The sequence below is a fragment of the Bubalus kerabau genome, chromosome 4 (assembly GCF_029407905.1).
Source record: "Bubalus kerabau isolate K-KA32 ecotype Philippines breed swamp buffalo chromosome 4, PCC_UOA_SB_1v2, whole genome shotgun sequence".
Classification (NCBI taxonomy): Eukaryota; Metazoa; Chordata; class Mammalia; order Artiodactyla; family Bovidae; genus Bubalus; species Bubalus kerabau.
In genome coordinates this window covers 30,004,812-30,032,432 of record NC_073627.1, presented here as the reverse complement: position 1 = coordinate 30,032,432, position 27,621 = coordinate 30,004,812, and the positions used below count along the sequence as shown (strand labels likewise).

Sequence of the window (27,621 nt, the reverse complement as noted above, 5' to 3'; positions counted from 1 at the left end):
TCTCGGTGACATAGCCCATGGCTTCACAGAGCACTTGGGAGTTTACCCTGACATGCAGCCCTTCCAGAAGTGTTAATGAGTGAGTGGCTGGCACTGGGAACACCGGCTTGCAAAGCCAACCGTGACTGTTACTTGGTAACCGAGGTGGAGGGTTTAAAGATTAATCCCCCTCACATGCAGGACTTGACCGGGAAGAAGAAGTAAGTCGCTGCTTATGGTAAACTCAGGCAGGCCCAGACCGTCCTCCCCAGCCACCCTCACCTTCAGCCAGCTAGGCTCTCAGATGTCTTACTCATTGTTGGAAATGCATCGTGACTCAAAAGGTCACTTCGTACTGCAGAGGGACCCAACTGGGTAATGTCCAAATTTATTAAACTGGTCTCCTAAAGAGGAAGTAGCTGAAAGAACAGTCTTTGGCCCCCTCTCCATAGCCTGGGTCTCAGAAGGAAATATACCACTTAGACAGAGTCCTCCACCCCCTCCACTGTCTGATCAAAAGGCCTGGGGAGAGACGGCCGACATGAGCTGATGGATGGGGTCAGGGGGAGGGTGGCAGGGGAGGGAATGGAGAAGAAATTCCACACGGCAGTCCAATCACAGTCTACACTCTCCTCCAGCCTCCCCTGACCACACTCGCAGATCCAACTCCTCTGGGCCAGCTCACCCAGGACAGGAAGACAAAGAGCTGTCCAGCCAAAGAGTCACAACTGGTGACTGCACATGGACACACCATCACCATCCAGAGTCCAGAGTTTACATTAGGGCTGATTCTTGCTGTCGTGTGTTGCATGGGTTTAGATGTATGTATGATGACACACATCCATCATTAGAGGATCGCAGAGCATCTTCGCAGCCCTAAAAATCTAGGCTCTATGTATTCCTCTCTCCATTCCCCCACCAACACTTGATCTCTTAGTGTCCACAGTTTTGCCTCCTCCAGACCGTCATATAGTTGGAATTACATAGTATGTAGCTTTTTTAGATTGTCTTTCACTTATTAAGATTCATTTTAGTTTCCTCCACATTGTTTCATGGATTGATAATTCACTTCCTTTTGCTTGAATAATATTCCATTGTCTGAAGGCACCACAGTTTATCCATTTACCTGCTGAAGGACATTTTGATGGATTCCAAGTTTTGGCAATTATGAATGAAACTGCTATAAAACTCCACGTGCAGGTTTTTATGTGGACATAAGTTTTTTACTCCTTTCAGGAGATACCAAGGGGCATGACTGCCGGATCACATGGTTAAGTGTGTTTAGTTTTGTAGGACACTGCCAAACCATCTTCCCAAGTGGTCATTTCTGTATCCCCACCAGTGATGAATGAGCTCCTGTTGTTCCATCTTATCAGCATTTGATGCTCTCAGTGTTCCAGATGTTGGTCTAAAAAGTGTGCAGTGTTTCTCGTTGTTTTAACTTGTAGTTTCCTGATGGCATACGATTGAAGGCATCTCTTCATATGCTTCTTTACCATCTGTATACTTTCTTTAGTGAGGTGTCTGTAAGGTCTTTGGCCCCTTTTTTTTCAGTATAAATTCAAAAGGTTTCCTGTCCCAAATGCCACAGAAAAATGGATCAAAATATGTGAACAAGTTTTAAGAAGAAAGAATTCTATATGTTGACATTGATGTCTATTTAACTGATCAAAAACAAAGTCCTGTTACTTTGTCTTAGTGGAATTTCAATAATAACAAATCAATCCCGGAATTTTCTCCTTTCTAAAAATCACTTGAATCTAATCATATTGTAATCTCACTTCCAAGTTTTATGGTTCATTTTTAATCAGGTTTTTATTTTCTAATGGAGATTTAATTGTTCTCTTTACTAGTCCTTTATCAGATGATTGTTTTCCAAAGACTTGTCTTAGTCTATGACAGGTCTTTTACTCTTGAGTATCACAGAGCAGAAGTTTTTAATTTTAGTGAATTCCAATTTATCAATTATTTCTTTCATGGATCATCCTTTGGTGTCATATCTGAAAAAAACCATTGCCATAACCAAGGTCATCCAGATTTTCTTCTAGGAGTTTGTTTTGACTTTTACATTTAAGTCTGGATTCCTTTTTTTTTTTCTTTCTGCATGTGAATATCCAGTTATTGGTGGCTCAGACGGTAGAAAATCTGTCTGCAATGCCAGAGACCCAGGTTTGATTCCTGGGTTGGGAAGATCCCCTGGAGAAGGGAATGGCTACCCACTCCAGTATTCTTGCCTACAGAATTCCATGGACAGAGGAGCCTGGGGGGCTACAGTCCATGGGATTGCAAAAAGCTGGACATGACTGAGTGACTAACACTTTCACACTGTCATCCAGTTATTTAAGCCCCGTTTGTTGAAAAGAATATTTTTGGTCCACTGTGTTGCCTTTGCTCCTTTGTAAAGATTGGTTAACTATATTTATGTGGGTCTATTTATGTGGGTCTGTTTATGAGCATTCTCTATTCTATTCAACTGATCTGTCTTTTCTTTCAACAATATTTTGTTGTTGTTTTTGGCTTTGCCATAGGGCATGTGGGATCTTAGTTCCCTGACCAAGGGTCAAAACCACACCCCCTGAAGTGCACACGCAGAGTCTTAAACCACTGGCCCACCCATGAAGTCCCACCACACTCCTGATTATGGCAACTTTACAGCTGGCTTGAAGAGAGGTAGTGTGAATATGTTCTTTTCCTTCAATTATTGCCTTGGCTGTTCTGAGTCTTCTCTCTCTCCATGTAAACTTTAGAATCAGTTTGACAAAATCCACGAAATAATCTGGTGGAATCTTTACTGAAATTTCATTGAATCTTTAAACCAAATTGGAAAGCACTGACATGTTGACAAGTCTTCCTATCCATGAACATAGGCTATTTCTCCATTTAGTTTTTAAAAATTTCTTTCATCTGTTTTGTAGTTTCCCTTACATAGATTTTATGCCTATTTTGTTAGATTTATACTTAATATGTCATTTTTGTGGTGCTAGTGTATATGGTTTTGTATTTTTATTTTCAAATTCCACTTGTTCTTTGCTGGTATACAGGAAAGCAATTGACTTTTATCCTACAGTCTTGCCATAATCACTTATTAGTAATGAGTTGGGAGAGTTGTTCTTGATTCATATTTTCTACATAGGTGATCATATCATCTGAGAACAGAGCAGTTTTAATTCTTCCTTCCCCATTTGTGTACCTTTTAAATCCTTCTTGCCTTATTGCAGCATGGATTTCCAGTACGATAGTGAAAACAAGTGATGAGAGGGGACATTCTTGCCCTATTGCAAAGCTTCTAGCTTCTCACCACGAAGTATGGCATTCATGTAGGCTGTCAGTAGATATTCTTTAACAAGATCAAGTTCCCTCTCTATTCCTAGTTCACTCAGCTTTTGTCATGAATGGATGTTGAATTTTTTCAGGTGCTTTTTCTGCATTGACTGATATAATTGTTGTTTTTCTTTAGTCTGTTGGTATGATCGATTATATGAAGTGATTTTCAACTGCTGAGAAGTCTTGCATATCTGGGATAAATCCACTAGGTTGTGCATAATTTTTTTTATACATTGTTGGAATGAATTTGCTAATATTTTGTTGAGGATTTTTGCACCTGTGTTCGTGAGATCTTGGACTTTGGTTTACTTTTCTTGTAATATCTTTGTCTGGTTTTTGTCCTAGGGTAATGCTGGCCTCATAGAGTGAGTTAGGAACCACCCCTTTTTCAGCGGAACAGCCTGGAGCTTGCAACAATGGTGGGGATGGGGTGGGGTGGGGTGAAGTAACAATTGTTACCAGCCTCTTTGTACCTCTGTAGCAAGAAGTAGCTACTTGTTATCAGAGCACGGATCTCTGCTGTCTGGAGGGGACTTCTTGCCTACCCTGGCTCCCAGGAAACTCTGGAGATCGCTCCAGGAATGTGTGCAGAGCTGCCTGCCACAGGGTTGGGAGTGTGGGTCAGGTATCGGCAACTTTACTAAGAGCTGGATTTTACAAAAGTTAGCTACATTTACTGTCTAACACTTTCCCTGGAAGTTGCAAACCTTCAAGACTCCAGAGTTCCAAAATCATTAAATGGATTTGCCACTGTTTAGACGGAGACAGATTCCTGGTGCTTCCTATTCCACCATCTTCCACAAATCCTCCCCATTTGATTCATTTTTATTATTCCTCTTTATTGATAGCCTCCATTCGGTGACATATAATTCCTATACTTTCCTTTAGTTTTTTGAGCATGTTTAAAATAAATTATTTAAAGTCTTTGTCTAGTACGTTTAAAGTCTGAGCTTCCTCAAGGAAGACCCTGTACACGGGTGCAATCTTGTTTCTTTAGATGCCTCAGAACTTTTTGTTGTTGAAAACTGCTATTTCTAATATTATAATGTGATGGAAATCAGGGTCTTCTCCATCCACAGGGTCTGTCTGCTTTTCTCAACTGATTCTGTAAAGTCTGCATTCTTCATTGTTTGTGGCAACTGAAATCTCTGGACAGTCAGCTTAGTGGTCAGCTAGTGAGTCATCACATACTTCCATAAAACTCTGAAACCAAAAAAGAAGAGAGAGAACAGCATTCCCAATCTACAGGCGGGCTGTGAGTCCTGGGCATGCCATCAACACTCAGCCAGGAAATCTACAACCCCACTGGGGCCCTCACTTCTTGCTTGCACAGAAACCCAAGGTCAGACAGAGGTGCAAGTTTATGGCTTTCTCAGGCCTTTCTGAGCACATGCTCAGAAAGCAAAGGTTTAAGGTTTTTTAGAAGAAACAAAAGCAATTTTTCTCTTTGTAACAAAGTCTTCTTTTTGTGTGTGCATGAGCTGGAGGGGACTGTGGTTAGATGACCCCAGTATCTCACAGCCTGATAAACTCTAAGGCAGAGTATTGGGCTCTGAACTCTGATAGACAGTATGAGATGCTCGACACTGACCAGGGTCACAGCGCTTGCCCTCTGGAACCCCCTCCCTCCACACCTCATCACCCAGAGCATGCAGCGGTGCGTTTTGTTTCGAGTATGACTGTGCTATCAGACAAGGAGCAGAACAAAGCTACGCCAAGATGCAGACGGCAGCTCATGCCGACTCCTGACCTGACCCCAGTGGCTCATGCTGATGTCCCAACTCCTCTCCTGGCGCAGTCAAGTGACTATGCGTCATGAACGTGCAGGGCCCTGGACAAACAGAACAGGGAACATTACATCCCAAAGACACAACTACACCACGCCAAGCTGCAGAAATCCCCACAAGCTGACCAACACTTCAACATCCACACGTGGATATTCAGCTTCCACTTTATTTTAGTTATAAAACAATTGCCAAAACACAAAATTTAAAAAAACACACACAAACACAGTATGTTTTTATTCCTTCTTTTGTTGCAGAAAATAAATAACCGTCACATATTCCATATGCTTTCTATTAAAAGCGTTTCTAAAAATGTAATTTACTGGATTTAACAGCATAATCTTTTTGGCTTTTCAACTGCAGTATCATACAGCAGATCATTTTATTTTACTAACTTTTTAAAAGCACTTGGGCTGCAGCAACTTTTGATAAAGGCCGTTTGTGAGCTTAAAAATCTTTTTCCAAGTTATTTTTTAAATGGTTAAACTGAATACAACCAGGTCTTAATTTATTCTATTTAAGAGAATATAGTTTTTCTTTTATAAAAATTGCCCCTCAAACTCACAAACACCCAAATGGACATAAAAAGTGGGTCTGTCTTCATAGAAATTAACAAAAGGAAGGAACAAGACACAGCCGGCCCCCATGAAATGCATCCAGCCAGGCATGCGCCTCAGAGTACAGATGCTCACGACTCCAGTGTGGCCCTCAGGACTTATTAAGAGGACAGTGTTCAGTCATCTAAACCTATGTTTCTGAAAAGGTAGGACATGGACTCCCCATTGTGAATCCGACGGATGGCTTCTGAGAGGGTCATGCTGATATCCACAGTTTTGATTTTGGGGCACTGGAGCTTCTGGATTTCATGTGGAATTGTATTGGTAACCACCACCTGCCAATCAAGAGGAAGAAAGGAGAGGTCGTAACACCAAGTAGCCTCCTGGATGGGTCTGAACACGTGACACATTCTCACCCTTCTGAGTCCTACTTCCAGGACTGGGGTTACTCTGCCTTCAGCATGAGTTCAGTCAGTGTGAACACAACCTGCATCTGAGGTTAAGGTTTGCACCCACTGTGACAGCTAGAGACAGATGACAGCAAGTGTGGGCAAGGACGTGGAGAAACTGGAAGGCTCACTCACTGCTGGTGGGAATGCAAACTGGTTCAGCTGTGTCGGAAAATAGCCTGGAGGTTCCTCAAACGGTTAAACATAGAGTTACCGTGTGACCCAGCAATTCTTCTCCTAGGTAGACACCCAAGAGAAATGAAAACATCTCCACCTGAAAACCTGTACATAAAAGTTCATAATAGTGTTATTTATAATAGTCAAAAAGAGGAAACAACCCAAATTATGAATAGAAAGCAAAATGTGCTACATCCAGGCAATGAAACACCACTAGGCAAAAACAGCAGGTACTGACACCTGCTGTAACATGGGTGAACTTTCAAAACATTATGCTGGTGAAAGGAGCCAGACACCCAAGGCCATGTATTATACGATTCCATTTACATGAGAAGGCCGGGTTAGGTAGACCCGTTACAGAGACAGACAGCAGATCAGTGGCCACCTAAAGACGAGTGGGTTGAGAAGAAATGCAGGCAGACAACGGGTAAGGAGTTCCACTGGCAGCCTGAAAATGTTCTAAAAGTGAGGGTGGTCATGGTTGCACAATTCTGTGAAAATACTGAAGATTATTATATATTTAATTTTTTTTCATGATTTTGTATTGGAGTATAGGTGGCTTATGATGTGCTAGTTTCTGCTGTACAGCATAGTGAATCAATTATACATATGCATACATCCACTCCTCTTCAGCTTCTTTTCCATACACGGCATTACAGAGTATTGATGGGCAGAGTACCCTGTGCTACACAGCAGGTCCTTGTTGATCATCTATTTTATACATCATAGTGTGTATATGTCAATCCAAATCTCCCAATTTATCCCTCTCCCTCTTTCCCCCTTGGTGACCACAAGTTTGTTTTCTACATCTGTGACTATTTCTGTTTTGTAAATAGGCTCATTTGTACCATTTTTTAAAGACTCCACTTATAAGCAATATATGACATTTGTCTTTCTCGTATACTTTAAATGGGTCAGTCATAAGGCATGTGAATTACAGACCTTCCTCCCACCCACCATCCAAGCTTTCACTTTACATGGTTTCAGCTACCCCCCGTCAACCTCGGTCTGAAAACATTACATGGAAGGTTCCAGAAATAAATAACCCATACATCTTAAATCATGCAGCGAGCCGAGCAGTGTGAGAAAACCTCACACTGTGGTGCCCCATCAGGGAGGGGACTCATTCCTCTGTCTGGCAGACCCCACCCCAGCAGTGACTCACAGTGCCTGTGACCAGCAGACCCTTATCTGGCTTAATAATGGCCCCAGAGCACAAGAGCAGTGATACTGGCAATTCAGATACACCAAAGAGAAGCTGCTAAGTGTTTTCTTTAAGCAAAAAGGCAAAAGTTCTCAAGGAAAGAAAAAAATTTTGTGCGCTGAGATTGTGAAGATCCATGGTAAGAATGAATCGTCCATTTGTGAAATTGTGTAGAAGGAAACAAATTCATGCTGGTTTTGCTGTTGCACCTCAAACCACAAAAGTTATGGCTACAGTGTGTGGTAAGTGCTTAGTTAAGATGAAAAAGGCATTAAATTTGCACAATAAGGTATGTTGTTATAATAGTTATATTTTATCATTAGTTGTTAATCTCCTACTGTGCCTAACTAATAAACATTATCACAGACTACACACAGGGTTCAGTACTATCCTGCACAGTTTTGGACATCCCCTGGCAGGCCGTGGAACCCATCCCCTGTGGATAAGTGGGGACTTTGGACTTCCCTGGTGGCTCAGCTGGTAAAGAATCTGCCTGCAATGTGGGAGACCTGGGTTCAGTCCCTGGGTTGGGAAGATTCCCTGGAGAAGGGAAACGCTACCCACTCCAGTACTCTTGCCTGGAGAATTCCATGTTCTGTATAGTCCATGGGGTAACATAGAGTTGGACACGACTGAGCGACTTTCACTTTCTGGTATATCTCAATAAAGCTGCTATTTTAAAAAGCTAAGATTTGATAAAACATCTAAAAAAGGAGAAACAAACATTTTTCAAAAACTATAAAAAAAAACTCAGCCTTCTTTAAAAAAAAAAGAGGATGGAAATACTTCTCAAGTTATTACTAATAATATATATTTCCTACTTCCAAAATAAGCCTCAAGACAGTTCATAAGAAGAAAGTCCACACACGAGACTTGAATGGGACAGTCAGGGATCATGCCAAACCAGCACCAAGAATGCAATCACCTGGCCACCGTGAGGACCTCAGACTGGCTCTCTGCCTGATCTTCCAGGAATGTACAGGAAACAGCACTTTTATTTCTTAAAAGATAATAAACATGTGATTCACACAATCGCTCTCCAGACAGCCAGGCCCTAGGCCGAGGTGGACAGAGCAGGGCAGGGATGCCTGCTTGGCTCACTTCACCAGCCAGGCACTAGGCCAAGGCAGACACAGCAGGGCAGGGATGCCTGCTCGGTTCACTTCACCAGCCAGGCGCTGGGCCAAGGTGGACAGAGCAGGGTAGGGACGCCTGCCCGGCTCACTTCAGCTGGGCACCACAGGCATGTAGGAAGATGGCTAGCATGCCCTCCTCTCTGTCATGTCATGGGCATCTGTCCAGGGGGAGTTGGGCCTCAGCATCAGGCAAATAGGGTCTGAACCCACGTGCGCCTCGTGGCTGCCCAACCTGAGGTCCCTGCATGTCTCTCACTCTCCCCACAGGGGTGTGTCAGAGCACAGGGTGGGTGTGTGCCTGACCCCGGGCAGTACTTGCAGGGACCGTGTACTCCATCGATAGAAGCTACTAAAACTACCACCCACTGCCACTGTCAGGAGCAGAGGCTACAGCCAGTGACCAACAAAACAGAACTCATGCCAGGAATCCACTCTTAACTCTCCACCTGCTCTCGTAACCTCAGGTCAGGGGGCCCACGTGCACCAGCAGCTGTGTCCACACGTGGCCCGGCTCTGTTACCTCATCGATGGCAGACTCCTCGATCAGCCGGGGGGCGTCGGAGGACAGCAGGCCGTGGGTCGCCATCACGAAGATCTTATATGCACCCCTCTCCTTTAGGGTCTCTGCGGCGGCCAGGAAGGTGTCTACATCGTCGATGATGTCATCCTGGCATTACAGACGCAGCAAAAGACATGAGCACTTGTGCAAAGGTGAGTCTAGACCATGGGGAGAGAGGAGGGACTAAAGACATGTGCAAAGGTGAGTCTAGACCCTGAGGAGAGGGAAGGGGCTAATTCTACTGTGACATGCTCACTGTCCACGGTGACCTGTCCAGAGAGCAAGGTCACTGGCTTCCGTGTTCCCTCTGGGCCTCCCAGCTGGACAGTCATGACAGCTGTCACTTCATGGCCCCTGGGCCCTTGTCTCTCTGTCCCTACTGTCCAGAGCAACGCGCCACCAGGCAGGGGCTCCAGGAACACGCACCCCTACGTTCATGCCCAGTATGACACCTGTTAGGAGATGCTTTGACTCCACCAGGTTCTTTCCCCTTTGGTGCTACTTTTCCTTATTTTCCAAATTTTCTCCACTGGGTGGATGGGAAATGGGGTCTTATATATTATTTTTATAATGGGAAGACAATAATTACTATCAACAAAATACACAGTCTAGTGGTTTCTAATCTCACAGACTCCCAGTACGAGGTAATAGAAAATACATATGGTGGTTTCTGTCCCTGGATCCTGACAGCAGGCTTCTAAAGCGCTTGTAGATGCCTCAGTAATGAGAGCACAACAACAGTCTCTTGTCTTTACTCAGTGACTCTGGAGGGCTCCTGGGCGGGGGCTGGTCCCAGAAAGACCAGGCCATGATGAGAAGCTTGGCATTTTCGGCCCCCTCAACTCCTCCAGAGAGGGGAGGGGGCTGGAAATGGGGTTAATGACCCCCTCACAGGGTTCAGGGAGCTTCCGGGTGGTGCACCCCAACTCCATGGGGACCCTCCAGCCCTCGCCCTGAGCATCTCTCCCTTCCTCTGGCTGCTCATCTGAGTCCTTTGTCACATCCTTTAATGAACTGGTGAACGTTGTTAGTGTCTGCCTGGGTTCTGAGAGCTGTTCTAGGACATGTCCGAGTCCAAGGAGGGTCCTGGGAGTCATGTCAGACAGAAGTTGGAGTTCACCTAACAACTCCCAGTTTTTGGACCAAAGCAAACGTTTAGCCTAAGACACCCACCCACTTGAGACTTACCTGGCCATAGCACGATCCCCAGCATGATTAACAAGGTGAGCTGACAAGCTAACGAGGGTAAATACGACAACCAGTAACGACAGAAGAGGTGCACGTACCACAATGATGGCGATCCTGCCTCCCACGTCACCAACAACTGTAATCGGGGGCTTTTCTTTAGGAATCAGCACTGGTCAGAAGAGAACACACACACAAGTTTCTGCATCTGATTTCCTGACATCCCTTTATCTGCCTAAAAGCAGAGCCCCCCAAAGAGTTTAGTTGTCATAAATCCTGGTCCAGGAGCAACACAGAAGCCTGGCTCTTATCACCCGGACCAGAGGTCAGTGCCACTCCTACATGGACATTGCCCTGGAGACAGACACACGGTCCTGTCTCCCCACACCCTTCCTAAAAGAGCCATTCGTCTTCCCCTCAGTGCCCCTGCCCTACTCCCCTTCCCCTAAGCCCCAAGTTCCAACCTCCTCCTAAAATCTGTCTTCTCTCTTGCTAATCTGTCTGTTGACAGTTTTATTTCACTGCAGCCTCCTGAGCAGTGAACCTAAAGAGGCTGGAGGAAAAGCTTTTTCTCCCTAACAGACTCAAACAAAAGCAGTATTTTTTTTCCATTGAAAAGGCGTTATTAAAGCTTGAAAGAAGTTTCTTAAAGACAAAAACAAACTTATGCACAACTCCAACAGCCAGTCACAACCACATTCCTCATGTTCCCTCCTGGCCCAGGCAAAAGACAGTGAATAAGACACTCTGCCTTATTCACACACATTCCTCAGGTTTTCTCTTGTTTCCAGTCAATTCTTTCAGTGGGCTGCATAATGAGTTGTGCTGATGAGACATTCTTCACCAAGGCCTCCCCTCTGAACTATTTACTTGTCTAGTATTTTACACCAGAAATAACAGGACCATGGATAACTTGTGCACCTAGAGCTTTCTGCCCGTGTTAACCTCTGCTCTAGCACACATTACTGTGTGGACGAATGGGATCCCTGTTGGGCCACAAGTGAGTCTAAACTGGGCATGTTCATGGGTCTTGCTGGGATCAGACAGACCACTGCTAAGGGGCCATCAGAGATGCACTTGTCACAGCCAGAAAAAGGTACCAGTTTTTGCCAACTTAAGAAACAGACAAGAAGTACTTCACATTCAATAAAGAAATTAAGTCAGCCTTAAAGGCAAAGAGGAAGTGACTCGGGGCTCCGTGCTTACTGGGGATCTCCAGGCTGGGGTGGATGGCAGCCGCGCTCCTGACCATGGGTGGGGAGTGCCGCCCGTCCACCAGGTCGGACTCGGCGTCCTGTGCTTCTCCGTGAATCACTGCGATGCCCAGCCGCAGGCGCTCGGCGAAAGACTGGGCCCTAGGGAGAGCAGGAGATGGGTCACAGCCACGCGAAGTGGTTTCCACTCATGTCTACGGAGAAGTATCACAGGAACTCAGAAAATGAAGTTTCCTAAAGGATTAGTGAAAAAGGAGACTGAAACCACCTCAGCTTCTGGGAATCCAGGGCAGAGTGTGGAGAACCCACCTGACACACGTCCCCCTGCGGGGCCTGTGGGCACGCAGCCAGCGAGTGAGCCTGTGCTATAGGCTAGTTCACCTCCCTGAAGCCTCTGCTTCCTCGCTTGGAGCTATGCACTCTCCCTGCTCACCTGGTTAACAGTGAGAACCAACACGTGAGGCAGAGCGCGCTAACGACTCGGCAGAGTAGGAAGGCTCAGATGACGGGGGGCATTTTTTAGCAATAAAGTATTTTTAGATGAAGGGATGTACAATGTTTGTAGTACATAACACTACTGCACACTGAATAGACTGTGGTGTAGTATAAACATAACTTTATATGCACTGGGAGACCAAACGTCCATTGACTCACTTTACTGCAACACTGTGTTCTGGAACCCACACCACCCCCAGGGCGTGTCTGTGTCTGACATCCTTTCAGTCAAACACAACTGCAGGTTCTGAACCCCCGTCTCATCAGTCACTCCAGTTACATGGACCTTTCAGCACTGCCCCATTTGCACACCTGTAGTGTCTGAAAGTTTTGTAAAATGTCACTTTTTAACACATACCAATCAGTGGCTTCTTGGCTGGATAGAATTATCTGTTAATAAATTACTGAGTTCTCTGAATAAAAGGCAGTAAACAACCTCAAAATATATTTGCTGGTATTTTAAATTGCAGATGTGAAGATGAACCAGCAGCAGCTACCCAAGCGCAGGGCTGGGACTCTACAGTCCTGGACAGTTCCTGTAGGAGATGTGACTGGCGGTCACAGACGGGGACTGGGACAAGGGAAGACGATGAGCCATCACCTAATAAATGGGATCGGCACACAGGCTGTGCACTATCGGTCCCCAGGTCAAAAAGCAAGGGCCAGAGTGGGAGCTGCTGCAATGGGACCCAGAACATGGGGATTCAGTGGGCTGGACTCAGGCGTGGTTTCGCACAGCAGCTGTGAGCACCCACCTACCTCTTGGCTGAGGCCGGAGACTTGGCCACGATGACCGCGTTCCTGTAGTCTGGGATCTGAGAAGAGGAGGGGCTGGGTGACTGCCATGTCTCCAAAGGCTGCTCACACCAGCTCCACAGTCAATAAAAAGCAACACCCCAACACACTCAGAAATGTCAGCTGGTCACTTGAACGTTTTCCAAAAAGAGAGAAAACTCAAAGTAAATTTCTTCTTTGGAAAATGAAGAAATGCCTACCTAAGGAAAAAAAATTATCATCAAGACATGAATCTCATAGACTTATTCTAAGAAAAAAGTAGAGTTAATCAGTAATAAGCTCATATCTAAGTGGCAGCAAAGACATTTTTATAAAATCAACAGGAACTCCTCTCATGGACCCCTGTTACATGTAATTTCACAGCCCAAGGATGATATTCACTGGACCTGAATCAAAGGCATTTATCAACTTCTAACCAAGTGACTACTTAATGTAACTGTCACAGCCGATGAAGAAAGAAACCAGCCTGCTAATGGAATCAGCCCAGCACTCTTTACAAAGATACTAAGAGCCCTTAAGAAAATAAGCAAATGTCGGTCTACTCTGAAGCCCTTCACTCTGAGCGTCTGAGTGACCTGGATGAGGATGATGACAACTGAAGAGACACCCGGTGCCAGCGCCTCAGCGCTCACAGGACAGGACTAGCATGCTTTTCAGCTGAGCAGCAGTTGGCTGTTTCTGATTTCATCTGGGCAATATTTTCAAACCATGTGCTTAAAATCTAATCACTTCATTAAATTATGTTATTCCATTCTGATATATCCCCATTGATTTCTCACAATTATGCTAGCTTGGTGAATTGGAACATAAGCACTCACCACCATCTAGCACATTGCACAGTGCCTAGCATGTGGAAAAAACTAAATAACCAATACTTAGTAAACAAACAAAACCCTGATGAATTTGAAGAAGGTTCTATTATAGATATACCTAATTGGATAAGATGTCTCTCCATCTGGTCCATCTACACACATAAATAGCACAAAATATTTTCATTTTCGCATGTTGCTCATCTTTCCTGGGAGTCTTTATGAACTGTTTTATGTACTTCCATGCCTCATTGAACATCATCAAACAGCACCAAACCCAACCAAGAGGAGAAATAACTAATGAAGGAACAGTTACTAAAGCAAAGAAAAGGAATTTAAAAGAAAGGACTTTTTAATAAAAACAGGTCTACTTCCTCCTCGGGACTCAAAACAGGAAATCATATGCATAAAGAAAGAACAAGTTGTTATGAAGGTGAAGGTTATTATGTTAAAAGCAAGAAGGTCAGCAGCTGGCTGGTTCAGAGGCAGGATGGACGCGGCTGCAAGAAAATGTCGGTGAGAGCAAGGCGTGGAATTTTCCCACCAATTCAGTACAGGAGAAAGCAAAACTTGAACAAAAAACAGTTAAATAATATATAGACTAGATACAAGGTTTTCAACATCTAATAGCTCCTGAAGAAAGAAATGAAAAATCCAAATTACAGAAAACAAAATTCGTAGGGAACGGAAAGGCCCAACTGAGCATCCAGTGAGATGGATGAAGATGGTTCATCTCACTGGATGCTGGTTCATGGGTCATAGATGTCCACAGACATGCCATGCGGAGATTTCAAAACCACAGCAAAAGGATAAAGCACTATGTCACACAGGTAAATCTGTCCAAGTGCAGATTAATACAGCCCTTCAGACAATCTTAATTTTTGCAGTACCTAGTAAAATATTTGGAGCAGGCAATGGCACCCCACTCCAGTACTCTTGCCTGGAAAATCCCATGGACGGAGGAGCCTGGTAGGCTGCAGTCCATGGGGTCGCTAGGAGTCGGACACGACTGAGCGACTTCACTTTCACTTTTCACTTTCATGCATTGGAGAAGGAAATGGCAACCCACTCCAGTGTTCTTGCCTGGAGAATCCCAGGGACGGGGGAGCCTGGTGGGCTGCCGTCTATGGGGTCGCACAGAGTCGGACACGATTGAAGCGACTTAGCAGCAGCAGCAGTAAAGTATTAAAAATGTAGATACTTTTCAATCATGATTCCACTTCCTAGTATATTTCAGAAGAGCACTTAAGTACTGAGAAAAGCAGGTACTGCTTTTAGTACTTGAAGTACTGAAAAAAGAATTTTCAGTGCAACATTACTTTAAAATTTTTTGAAAATAAAATATTTCACTTAAAAGAATGAAAAATTAAACCATCTAATATCCAGCCAAGAGGGAAATGGATGAAAAACCTGTGGCTCATTTAAACTTGTGCTTTAACACCTAAACAGGCAGCTATTTTCACATTAACTAAACTCAAATGAAATCAAAGATTCCATTCTCCAGTCACACTGGGCACTTCAGCTGCCATTCTGAAGGCAGAGTGAACATTTTCACTGGCATAGAAAGTTCTATCCATTATAGTTGGTCTGAACTTTGGAATACTGTGTAGCAATCATAAAGAAAGAGGTAATCCTATATATTTGAACATGGAAAGACCAAGAGACACCAGTTGGGGAAAGGAAAGAAAGTTACAGAACAGGAAAGGAAAGAAAGTTTCAGAACAACACAAATAATATATCAACTCATTCCCCCCACCCCATCCCCCGCCCCCCCTCCAAATCGATATCTGCAACTATGTGTATATTGCAGAGGGAGAGAAGGTAAACTCAGAAGGCACTAAGAGGATTCGGGATTCAGGACACACCCCAGGCTAGTGATTCTAGGTACCTGAGGTCCAAGAGAAAAAAGAGCAACTTCAGAGCTCCACAGATGAAGAGTTTCAAGTACACCAGTTACATTCATAAAGTCAACTTTAAGCAGAACACGTCAATGTTAATTCTTCGTTGAGCCCAAGGAGATGGGAGATGCATTTTTCAGCCTTAAATAGAAAGTTGAGAAGTCTGAGCTAACTCACCTCCTCTTGAATGTACTGTAAGAGGAAGGGAGATGCTCTCAAGTTGTCAACAGGTATATTGAAGAAGCCCTGGATTTCCTTCTGGTGTAAATCCATAGTAATGAGATGAGTCAGACCTTTGAAAACAAAGCAGACACACACACACAGATTGTTTCATGACCCGTTGCACTGTATGAATAAGAGCTACATAAAACAAGATACCATATGGAATAAATTACTACCTAAAATTACTCTCTCATCAAAAACTCACCATCTTTATTCCTCAGATTCTTAGTACAATGAGATGATGAGATAGTAGAAAATATATCTATTATCCTGGTCTCTGCCCCCAGAACAAACCTCCTAACCCCTTGTCACTCTCTCAGTGCTAAGAGCACCGGGAGCCTCTCTTGTTGTCACATCTGGTCTGTGACCCCGTCTCTGACACAGAGCACCTGAAAGCTCTGGGGATGGGCTCCTGGACGTGGCTGGTCACCTTGACAGGAAGCTTGGCATTATCAGGCTTCCCGCCCCTACGGTCCAGAGAGGGGGAGGGACTGGACATGGAGCTGATGAATGACCACGCCTCCCTGAAGCCCCAAGAGCAAGGGCTCTGGGGAGTATCTGGGTGGTGAACACAGGGACGCCCCCTCTCCTAAGCAGGTGGGGACCTGGGCTTTCCCTCCTCAGAAGGGAAAGACTGGTGATTCTTCTTACAGAGAGATGCACAGTTTTCACACCAGTTTAAAATAGCCAAAATTACAGCAATGGAGAAACGCCTCTGATAATTCTATGAGGGAGATTCCCTCTCCCTGAAGTTGTGTCAGTAGGCATGATAAAGCCAGATTAAGATATAATGTCTTCAGATATTAAGGTAAACCTCACATGCCTATAACTGGAAAAAATGAAGAATCTTCATCCCACTGGCTCCTTGAAGGATATTTGAAATTGAAATACATACACACACACACACACACACACATATACACACACATACATATAATTCAATTGGAAAAAATTTAAAAAGCAAAATTTGCCCAAAAGAGCAAGAAAGCCTGGTGGCCCATCATGAGCAAGACTAGGTAGGAGGGCAGGGGACCTTCTCGGGAGCTTGGTGGCCCATCTGCTCCCTTCAGCAAAGTTCTCAACAGGGTGTGTCTGGAGGTCACTGGGTTCAGGTCTGGTCATTTTCTGTTTTGGTTTTGCCTTCTTTGAAATGCTACAGGAGAAATTTATTCTGCAGTAAGTGTGTTAAAAGGTAGTATACGGGGACTTTTTACTCTTTTCTCTCTGTGCAAACTCTGTGATGTGTGCCTTCTATAGTCACACACACAAGTACACTTGTGTGCATGTGCACACACACACACAAAGCAACAACTCTGAAATTATTGAGAAACAAGGGAGACACTTAGGATGTTACTGAAAAATGCACAATACAAAATAACACATAGGATTTGCAAAATATGCCAAGCTGTTGTGGGAAAGAGAAGAGGTGAAAATAAAGAGAGTTGCTGTGTTAGAGTAGCTGATTCCAATGCCTTTTCTACTTTAAAAACAGCCTCAATAGGACTGCCACCTGCCATTCCAACTTTTTAATCTTTTAAACAAAGAATTTAGAAAAAAATAAGTTGTCCTCACGAGCTTTGTGTTCAGAAAGTTTGGACCAGGAGCAAACTGTCAGCATGGGCGTCTGTTACAGATTCACCACCTGGAAGCGACGTCACTCTGGGCGCTCTGTCCAACACTCTGAGTCAGTGAAGACGAGCTTTACGATTCCTCAGGTAAAAATGCAACTCCCAGACCCCCATCAACCATCAATGCCCACCCCTCACCGGCTTTGCACATCATGGAGGCCAGCAGCTTGGAAACGATGGAGCCCCTCTTCCTCATCTTGCACTGCTTGCTGTAGGGGAAGTAGGGGACCACGCCGATGATGCTCTTGGCGCAGGAGGTCTTACAGGCATACACCATGATCAGGAGCTCCATGATGGTGGTATTCACATCCCTGCAACCCAAGGGCAAAGACCAGCAGGGAGGGTATCAGACTTGCCACGACTTCTCTCAGTCCCAGCTAAGCATTAGCAAGATGCCACGCCTGCCTCGGCCAAGACAGGCTCCAGACACACAAAAGAGACAAACACCACTCTTCTTGGGCCTCCATCAGTAGCCCCCACGCCACCTCTCAGCCAATGACTCTACTTCCTTTCCCAATAAGAACAGCACTGTTCACTCCAGTTTATTCAGGACAGAGCCCTAGAGGCATCCTTAGCTGCCCTCCTGTCCAGACACTGGCAGCATCTCACACTCCACTGCTGCCCGGGCTGAGGCCCACCTCCCCAAGGGATGGCAACAGCTGCACCCACACCTTCCCTGCCCCTTCCCCCTGTCCCTGGCAGTCTGCAGCCACTCTCTGAATAGTACCTGGCTGATCTTAGAGTCACAGTCAGATCACAGACTCTCTGCCCAGGACCCAGGGGTGGTTTCCCACTTGGCCCGTGGTAGATGCCCAAGGCCCCACAGGGCTCCTGAGGCTCCTTCTGGATCTGCCCCACTCCCTCTCTGCACCCTACTCCTCCTCCATGCCAGTCCTCACGGCCACCTGAGGGCCCTCCGTCTAGGGGCCCCCATTCCTACCTGGAATGACCTCCTTGGCAGCTGGCACCAGCTTCCAGTGTTTGTCAGAGGTCACCCACCGATCAACCCTCACTCCAGCCTCCTGCCACCATCACGCCAGCTTCCTTGCACACTGTGCTGGTTTTCCCCAGAGCCCTCATCACCTCCTGACAAACTGGATAATCTACTTGTTCATTATGTCACTTGCATGTCACAGAACACAGGTTCCATGAAGATCAGGATCTGTGATCTATTCTAATCTTTTATGCCTCTTGCACACCTGTAACAATGGCTGACACATGGCAGACACCTGACACATGTTTGTGAATAAGTGAGTACGTGAAAGAGCAATGGGAAGCCTGGAGCTTTTGGGTGAGCAGGTTCTCTGGATTACAGAAAACTTAAGTCAATGGACATAATTTTCTTCACTTAAAATTTTTCTTATACTTTTAGTAAAAAGAGGCACTTATTTTACATATAAATGCACATTTAGCATGCAGCAGTTTTTGGAATCTCTAGGCTAAAAACTGATGTACTATACAAACTCATTTCTAGACATTATTAAAAACTGCTGAGTTAAAATTTTCATCTAAGAGGCCTTCAGGGACATGTGTAGACAGAGTGGCGTTTGATCAAGGAGTGGCACAGACACCTCACTGCACTGAATCTTCTACCCCAGAGCACACGCCTGTGACTCGACAATTTCTAGAACACACAGCTCCCAGACGTCACGGCAGACAGAGACACACCTGCCTTCACTATCGTCTCTCATCTCCTATAACTTATGATGCGGCAGGACAGCACACAGTGACCACATTTAAATTATCTGCAAGAAAAGCTTTAAGAACCCAACTAAGTGAACACCTCTCCTGCTGCTTGTTCTCTTTGGGAACTAGAAGAGCTTCCCTCTAAGCTCTGTGAGACTCTGGCTCCTGACACCGCACGCCACAGGTGCTCACCGTCCCATGCCTCTCCCCCAGCGCGCGGCTATTCCCACACCGAAAGGACACAGGAAAGTCAGCAGCTATGTCAGAAAGATCAGCTGAGTAAGATTGGGCTAGTTTTAAAACAATCTTAGTCCTTCTTGTCTGGGTAACTCTTATTATACTAGACATTCAAGCCCAAACAGAGACCCAGAAAGCAAAAACATTTCTGGTGGATAAGCTACTCACTTTGAAACAGTCTGAATGATGAAAACATCTTTTCCCCTCACAGATTCTTGAATTTGTACTCTTGTTTCTGGAAGGAAAAGGGGAAACGAGACGGGTGAACAAGGCACATCATTTTAAAAAAACACATAAGAAAATCTGCACCATTCCCCAAGGTTATAAACTATGGAAACTGGAACTGTTACAAACTCATTACAAGGCTTTAGATTCCATGGAGGATAACAAACACACTGTGATTAACACACTTTGAAAATGCCACCTGACACCAGGGCCACGCCAGACACATGCACTCTGCCTCAGGGGACAGATTCAACCCAGGCCAAGCTCACGCTTCCGTCAGCTGACAGCAACTGCCTTTGGGTGAGGTCTGAGGACGAGCCTCTAAGTCCCCAGCTGTGACCTGCCCCAGATTCTCTATGGAGCTGGTATTAGTCGGGGTGAGAATACCATGATGGCCCACCCCTGTCTGCCTTCCTGCAGACAGAACTCACTGGACACTGAGCTGACTGCTCAGTTATGGAGGGTGAGGGCCGGGCCGGAATGGCAGGTACCACAAAAAGCCATCACAAGTGCACAGGATCACTCACCTCGGTCAGGCTCCTGATAAACCTGCACTTTGCCCATCTCCACCCCCAGCCGCCTAGAGAAGAGAAAGAGGGAAAAAGCGGAAACAGTAATAAAACAGATACAACATCTTTACTATTAAGGTGGTTTAGAAATTGATGAAAATAAAACAAATTTAAAAAATAGAGATATTGCTATTATAACATTTAAAGTGGGTCTCAAACTGTTTGGTCACCTAGCCCGTCACACCTCCACCCCACACCTATCCTGTCCTGGGGCTCCCTGCGCTCCGCGGCCACATTCCTGCCTTCTCCTTTCTGCCTGGAGGACTCTGCCCCAACCCCCACTTGCTGCCATTTCCTGTTTCTCAATTCACATTCCACCCACAGGTTTACAGGCACCTGAGCACCTGAGCTAAGGCGGCACAACCTGCCCCATCGCTCTGATTTTCCTGCGCAGATCACTACCTGAAGTCATCTTGTTTGTCTGTTTGTTGACTTCCTCCTTGTCTGGCGCCTCCACTAAAGAAGGAAGGATTCTGACCGGCTTGTTCACTCTTATACCCCAGTATCTAGATCAAAGTATAGTACACAGCAGGGGTTCAGTATTTATTTAACAAGTTACTAAAATTATACTGAACTGTAACCTGTGAACTACCTTCATATAGCATAGACCCTTCATTGTTCTCTGTACTCAAATAGCCCTATACAAATGTAGCACCTCACACAATTGCTGGCACTCAGGAGTCCCCGGTAAATGTCTCCTGAATCCAAGTGTAGGAGTGATGACAGTTTACAAAAGGTGAACCTTTGGTGCACAGATGACATGCAGATTCACTGTAAAATAGCTGCTGTCAAAGTTAACACCAGCGCCAATATGCATATCAAACGTAAACCACCACTGGACAAGCACAGACTTTAACAGCGTGATTACACTCACTCAGCGATCTTCTTTGAAAGCTCCATACACGATGAATTCGAATTTGCTGAAAACAACACCAGACCCCCTTTGGTTATGTTCATCTTAGCTTCTGATTCAGGTGGCGCCACACAAAACATCAAAACCTTCTTGGTTTTCCAATTCTCAGCGCCTAGAAAGATACCAAATATGTTAAAAACGGTCACATGAGATGAAATACACCTGAATATTTTTGAACAGCAAATGAGCTGAAGGAAATTAGTTTTTACCATAATGGAGTCTTTCACATTGAACGTGTATATGGACAAGTAGGGAGTCTATTTGAATTTATGGAAAGATGTCATCACATGACTCAATTATTTTCATGACTACTGGGAATAAATGATAAACTTACAAGAAAGGTGGAGCTGAAGAGCTCAGTGTTTTACTGTTTGCTGCTTAAAGTCAATTACGACAACCTCCTTTTAGTTTCTGACAACAAAATTCCTCCTGGATTAACACACAGAAAAATGGCAGAGCCATTAGCAAGGACAAGAACTGACTGATCCTTAAACAATGAATAAATAACCCATCCACACCCAGCTTTCCCTGTAATACCTGTTTACCCCAAACCACCCATCCTCATCCCGCCCCTGGCCTTGCAACTGTCCTGGGTCCTGTCTAAGCCTGACCTGGTCATCTGCACTTTCCTCAACTGGAACACAAGGTTGAGCAGATTACAATAATCTTGAAGGAAAGTGACTCAGCCACATAACTGACCAGCAGCAGGGCACACAGAAAGACCCTGGCCTAGAGGCCTTCAGAGTCATCCACATGTTCCTCCTCCTTCCACTCTGGGGCAAGTGTCCTGATGGAGAAAGGCAGGCAGAGGACTGGGTGCAGGATCAGCAGCCCAGGAGGCCTGGGGGGATGGAGGAGTCTTCCGAGCAAGCCCGCTGCGTTAACGCAGCTGTTATGTTTATGCGGCTGGCTCTTGGAAGGCTGGTGGAGGGAGGAAAAGCCTGGAGCCCATATCTTATTTGTTATTTTTAAATTTTAATTACACAAGTACCTTCTCCTTGTGAAAAACTGAAACATGAGAGTTTAGACTCAGGTCACCAGCTCTGATCGGATCCCAGGCTCCTCCCACCCACCTCCCAGGAAGAGACAGTTCTTATTACTGGTTTGATACAGATACCATTGGGCTGTTTACACATTCACACATGTGATCTCCTTTTAAAAAAAATGTATAAAAATTCATTTGTAACATAAAAAGGGATCATCATACAAATCTATCTCTAATCTGCTTTATTTTTAAACAATATGTTTGAGAACCCAAGGAGAAAGCATAGACCCATCCTGTACTTTTTAACTGTTGCCAGTGCTCCCTGGTGCAGCCAGGCTGCACTTGCAGGTCACCAATCCAAACAGGCCTCCCTGTGCGTGCGTCTCCCTCTGCAGTAACTGCCAGGGGGGGCCAAGGGGGCACAGGTGGGTGACTCATGGTCCCACAAGCAGGCTAGGAGAAAACACTTCCTCTTCAGAGGCCTTCCACAATAGGAAACATGGGCCACCCCACTGGACTTGGCCTATTAATTACAAACAGAAACATATGAACAACTGGCCAAAGCCCTAAGGAGACCAAGAAGGACCACTGGTGTGTATAGTGGAAAGCGGCTTTGGAGCAGGGATGAGCAAGGTACATGCAGGCCAAAACAGGTTATTTCTGTAAATAAAACTATACTGGAACACAGCCATGCTCACTGTTTACAAACTGTCCGTGGATGCAATGGTAGAGTTAGGTGTGGGCTGCAAAACCTAAAATATTACCTGGCCCCCTACAGAAAATACATGCCGACCCAGCTTTATAGCATAGTGTTGGGCAGGGGGGCTGGTGCAAATGAAAGAAAGAATACTATTTAACCCCCAACACTCAGAATTGAAGGAGATCCTGGTTGTCTTCTAACACCACCTCTCAACCCCTCTATGGCTGTGTTTAGGAACAGAGGTCTGGAAAAGGAAATCACAACAAAAATAAAACTTATCCTCCTGTAGTTATGAACACAGGCTTTAGAGTCAATCCAGGTTTGCATCTTAGCTCCTATTTGCCCTCAACTTATTGCAAGATCTCGCATAAATTAACCTCTCTCACCCTCATCCATGCCACTGTGAATACTGACCTTACAGGGTCACTGTAAGATGAGCTCCTGTACAGCACTTAACACACTGCCCCACATACAGGATACCCTTGGTAAATCGAAGCTACGAGGAGTCAGCTTGTAACATGTTCACTATCTACTGAACAAGCACGTAATATGCATGGGGATGGCAACCTTTTTACATCCCCCAGTCTTCAAATAAGAAGCTTCTTAAAGGAAAACGGTGTTCTTGAGTGGACATGTAATACTGAGAATCACAGTGTCTGAGGGGCAGGAAGAGTCCTCAGAAGTAACTCAGTCCATCTCTAGGATTCCTACCAATAAGCCACTCCAGACATCTGAATAGCCCGGACCCAATGCTCACACCCTGAGGGATGTCCCAGCCATTCCAATCCTTCCTCAGAATACACAATGATTGCTTTCCTGGCAGCTGCCACCTCTGGGCCTTCTCCTTTCCTTGAAGATTTATGGGAAACCTCAAATTCCTTCTCCCCTCGGCAGTCCTCAGCCTATCTCAAGATGGCACTCTTGGCCTGGGCCTGGCATTACTGATCATGGTTTAAGTCCTTTATCACTGACCATGCTCTCTAGGGTTCCAGTCCAGGCAGCAGGTTTCAATAGTGGAAACCTAAGACCCCAACATGCCACAGGCAGGGAAATTGTTTGGGAACAGGTTATCAATACAGCCATGTTCTCCGACTGTCCATCTCAAGAGCTTGTCAAACAACAGAACTAGCTGCTAGTTTCAGTTCTCCTTTTCCTATTGTAAATTCAAATCGTGTCCTTTACCAAGCTTCAGGAAGAGTTTTAAAGAGAATCCTCAGAAGCAAGATAATCACCGGGATGGAGGGGCAGAAAGTTCATTAGCACAAGGCTTTAGTGTGAACAGAGTGTAAAGACAACATTCCCATTTCTCCCCCCATAAACTTCAGTTGCCCTTACATTTATTTATCCTAAATTAACTCTGGAATGTGTGAGAATTATATATAACACATGAAAACACACCCTTTCCACAGAATCTCAGCACCTCACACAAAGTGGGTCGTACTTCTCTTTGAATGAGACAGGGCAATCTGCTAAGTCTCATGAACCAAACCTCACTGAAAGACCACTTGCTCTGTAAGTGCTAGCAGTCATCATAAAAAAAACTCATCCACACCTCAGATGAGAAAGGCTGGCATCAAGGTGTGTAAACACCCTCCATCGGAAATTCACACTCCACTGCGGCTGGAGTCGCAGTGTCAATACCCAATTTGTCTCCCTAGTTACCAGCTATGCGTTCTTGGCTTTCCCCTCTGGACAAGAGATAGAAGCCTGCTAAAAACAGCTTCCCCAGCAAATTTAAGGCTCAGGACAACAGAGACTTTTTCCACTATGCTTTTCTCTGCTGTGTACCCAGGGCCTAGAACAGCACCTGGCAGATGGAGAGGCTTAGTACACGTCTGCAGATAACACATATTGGTGGAATAAAGCCTGACCTCATTGAGCTGCACTGATTAACACACAGAGTTGAAAGTTGTTTGCAAGCTCAAAGGCACCATAAAGAATTATTATTTTTATTCTGATGTTCTTCACATTTTGGGGATGTGAATTCTAAGAGAATTAGAAGGGCAAAGCCTATATGTAATTAAGTCCCCATGCCTCTGGGATCCCAGGCACTCAGCTGTCTCTCCATCAGAATGTTTTCTTTCAGCTAAATACCATTTTCTGAGTGCTCTGAATTCTTATGACAACTCAATAAAGCAGGTATTACACTACAAGTCGACCCCTTTCAGACACAGTGCTTGGGGGCAGGGTGAGGCTTGGAGATGAAGATACTTCCTCCAGGTGGCCCTCCTGGAAGCAGAGGACACCAGGTCAGCTTCAGCTTGTCTCCCAAAACCAAGGAGGGTGACCTAACACCCCGTATTACAGGGGGGAAGGACCTGACAAACACCAGGTTAAAAAAACGCCTGTAGTGAAGTCGCCTTGTTTCGAGAACAATTTATATCACGTGCCAAAGAAAGAACACATGACTCGGTATTTCCCCTTTGGAGAATTTATTGTAGGGAAAGAAGGAAAAAGCTCAATGATGGCCACTGCATGCTTTTTCTAGGAGAACGACCCGTGAACATATGGAAAAGTTACATAATGGGGGTAATTAAACTCTGAATATACATTCAATAGAATAAAAAACAGTATATATCCGAGACTGTGTGAAAGTGCTTATGTTAAGCGGGTACAGAGCCGAGATGCATCTCCTCCAAGCTGAACTGGGTGATAAGGGCAATGGACCAAGTCCGGACAGGAATAGGGAGAAGACGGGCAGGACTTTGTGGGGTTCAATAATGTGGGCGAATCACTTACACTTGTGTACTGAACATCTTCACACATGAGAAAACACACTTTCTCACTCCAAATCTCCATCCCGAATTTCTTACTCCTTGCAAAAGCTACACACCCAAACCGCGTCAGTGTCAACAAAAGGGGGGAAAATCCGCACCATCACTGTGCAGTCGCGGTGGGGAGCGGGGGACCCTGAACAGCAGAAGCCTGCCTCGCAGCCACATCCCGGCCGCGGAAGAAAGCATCTTTCCGGGCGACAGAGGCCGGCCCGGCACTGCGCTTCCGCCCACGGCCGCAGGTTCCGGACCAGCGGCACCGGCCTCGCGCCAGGCCCGCGGACCCCGACAGACCGGACCGCGCTGAGGGCGGCACGCGGCCAGCCCCCGCCGAGCCCCCCGCCCCTGCACCTGAGACCCACAGGCCCGGCCCGCCGGCCGCGCCACCACCGTCGCCGGCTCCCGCCCGCCTACCTGGCCCCGACCCCAGCCCCGGCCCCGCCGCAGCTTCCGCTGCCGAAGGAGGAGAGCGCCGGTCCCCAGGCGGCCTGTCCAGGAGCAAAATGGCGACTCGGAGCGCGAGAACAGCGTCCGAGGCGACAGCGAGGCCTGGGGGCGGGGCTACGTGGGCGGGGCCTCAGGAGAGACCCCCCCCCCCTCTGCGGGGGCGGGACCCACCGAGGGGAGGGGCGGGGTCTTTGAGTCCAGTAGGAAGGTGCTAGGCCGGACGAGGGGCGGGGCAAGGTCGTGAGAGGGGCGGGGCCGACTGGAGGGGTGGGGTCGGATCAGGCGAGGGGCGGGGCAGGGCCTCCAGTACTAGAGACTCAAGATCATCACCGACACGTGAAAGCCAGTGCGGACTCGCTGTTTGGAATTACAAATGTCTGGGTTCAAGTCTTTACTGGCCTGTAACCTTCACTGCAGATGGTGACTGCAGCCATGAAATTAAAAGACGCTTACTCCTTGGAAGGAAAGTTATGACCAACCTAGATAGCATATTCAAAAGCAGAGACATTACTTTGCCAACAAAGGTCCGTCTAGTCAAGGCTATGGTTTTTCCTGTGGTCACGTATGGATGTGAGAGTTGGACCGTAAAGAAAGCTGAGCGCTGAAGAACTGATGCTTTGGAACTGTGGTGTTGGAGAAGACTCTTGAGAGTCCCTTGGACTGCAAGGAGATCCAACCAGTCCATTCTGAAGATCAGCCCTGGGATTTCTTTGGAAGGAATGATGCTGAAGCTGAAACTCCAGTACTTTGGCCACCTCATACAAAGAGTTGACTCATTGGAAAAGACTCTGATGCTGGGAGGAATTGGGGGCAGGAGGAGAAGGGGACGGCAGAGGATGAGATGGCTGGATGGCATCACTGACTCGATGGATGTGAGTCTGAGTGAACTCCGGGAGTTGGTGATGGACAGGGAGGCCTGGCGTGCTGCGATTCATGGGGTCGCAAAGAGTCAGACACGACTGAGCAACTGAACTGAACTGAACTCTTGCCTGGAAAATCCCATGGGCGGAGGAGCCTGGGAGGCTGCAGTCCATGGGGTCATGAAGAGTCGGATACGACTGAGCGACTTCACTTTCACTTTTTACTTTCATGCATGGAGAAGGAAATGGCAACCCACTCCAGTATTCTTGCCTGGAGAATCCCAGGGACGGGGGAGCCTGTTGGGCTGCTGTCTATGGGGTCGCACAGAGTCGGACACGACTGAAGTGACTTAGCAGGAGCAGCAGCAGCAGCAGCAGCAACCTTGGGCAAACTCACTTTACATCTCTGTGCCTCAGTTTCCACAGCTGAAAAGTGGAGATGATAGTAGTACCCATCTTAAGGATTGTTGGGAGGAGTAAGTAAAATAACACCTACTGAGTTTCCAGCACAGTTCTTGGCGTATAATAAACCCTCTATTGTGGTTAATTACAGTTATTTGCTTTGTTGTCCTTTCTTCTTTTATCATAAAGTAAGGGATGCTTGCCTGAGTTCCTTATAATTTGAGTGTTTTATATATGTATAAAACATAATAATTGCAAACACATATGGAGTGTGTCAGGTGAAGTGCTTACCACATATTAAACACTGTAACTTATTTAACCCTCAGAGAAGTATGAAATGATCTTATTATCTTCATTTTAATAGTTGTGGGAACTGAAACACTGACATTAAACAAATTGCCTAATGAC

At 45.8% G+C, this 27,621-nt stretch overlaps 1 protein-coding gene across 4 annotated transcripts; it reads right to left on the bottom strand.

Annotated features, from left to right (window-relative positions):
- Positions 1 to 328: 328 nt before the first annotated feature.
- Positions 329 to 26,058, bottom strand: PRPSAP2 (phosphoribosyl pyrophosphate synthetase associated protein 2). Of its 4 annotated transcripts, XM_055576342.1 has the most exons (14): positions 25,919 to 26,054; positions 21,380 to 21,474; positions 21,007 to 21,157; positions 20,091 to 20,143; positions 19,507 to 19,573; positions 17,554 to 17,726; positions 15,743 to 15,858; positions 12,823 to 12,878; positions 11,561 to 11,709; positions 10,456 to 10,526; positions 9,131 to 9,277; positions 5,869 to 5,979; positions 5,054 to 5,135; positions 329 to 4,506 (listed from the first exon to the last, which is right to left on the bottom strand). In XM_055576342.1, the coding sequence occupies exons 3-14, from the start codon at positions 21,123 to 21,125 to the stop codon at positions 4,487 to 4,489; spliced, it is 1,164 nt and encodes a 387-aa protein (XP_055432317.1). In that variant the 5' UTR covers positions 21,126 to 21,157; positions 21,380 to 21,474; positions 25,919 to 26,054; the 3' UTR covers positions 329 to 4,486. The 4 variants fall into 4 exon arrangements, with proteins under 4 accessions (XP_055432317.1, XP_055432320.1, XP_055432319.1 ...); XM_055576345.1 differs by lacking the exon at positions 21,380 to 21,474 and having other exon boundaries at positions 25,919 to 26,058; XM_055576344.1 differs by lacking the exons at positions 329 to 4,506; positions 5,054 to 5,135 and having other exon boundaries at positions 5,239 to 5,979.
- Between the last annotated feature and the right edge of the window lie 1,563 nt (positions 26,059 to 27,621).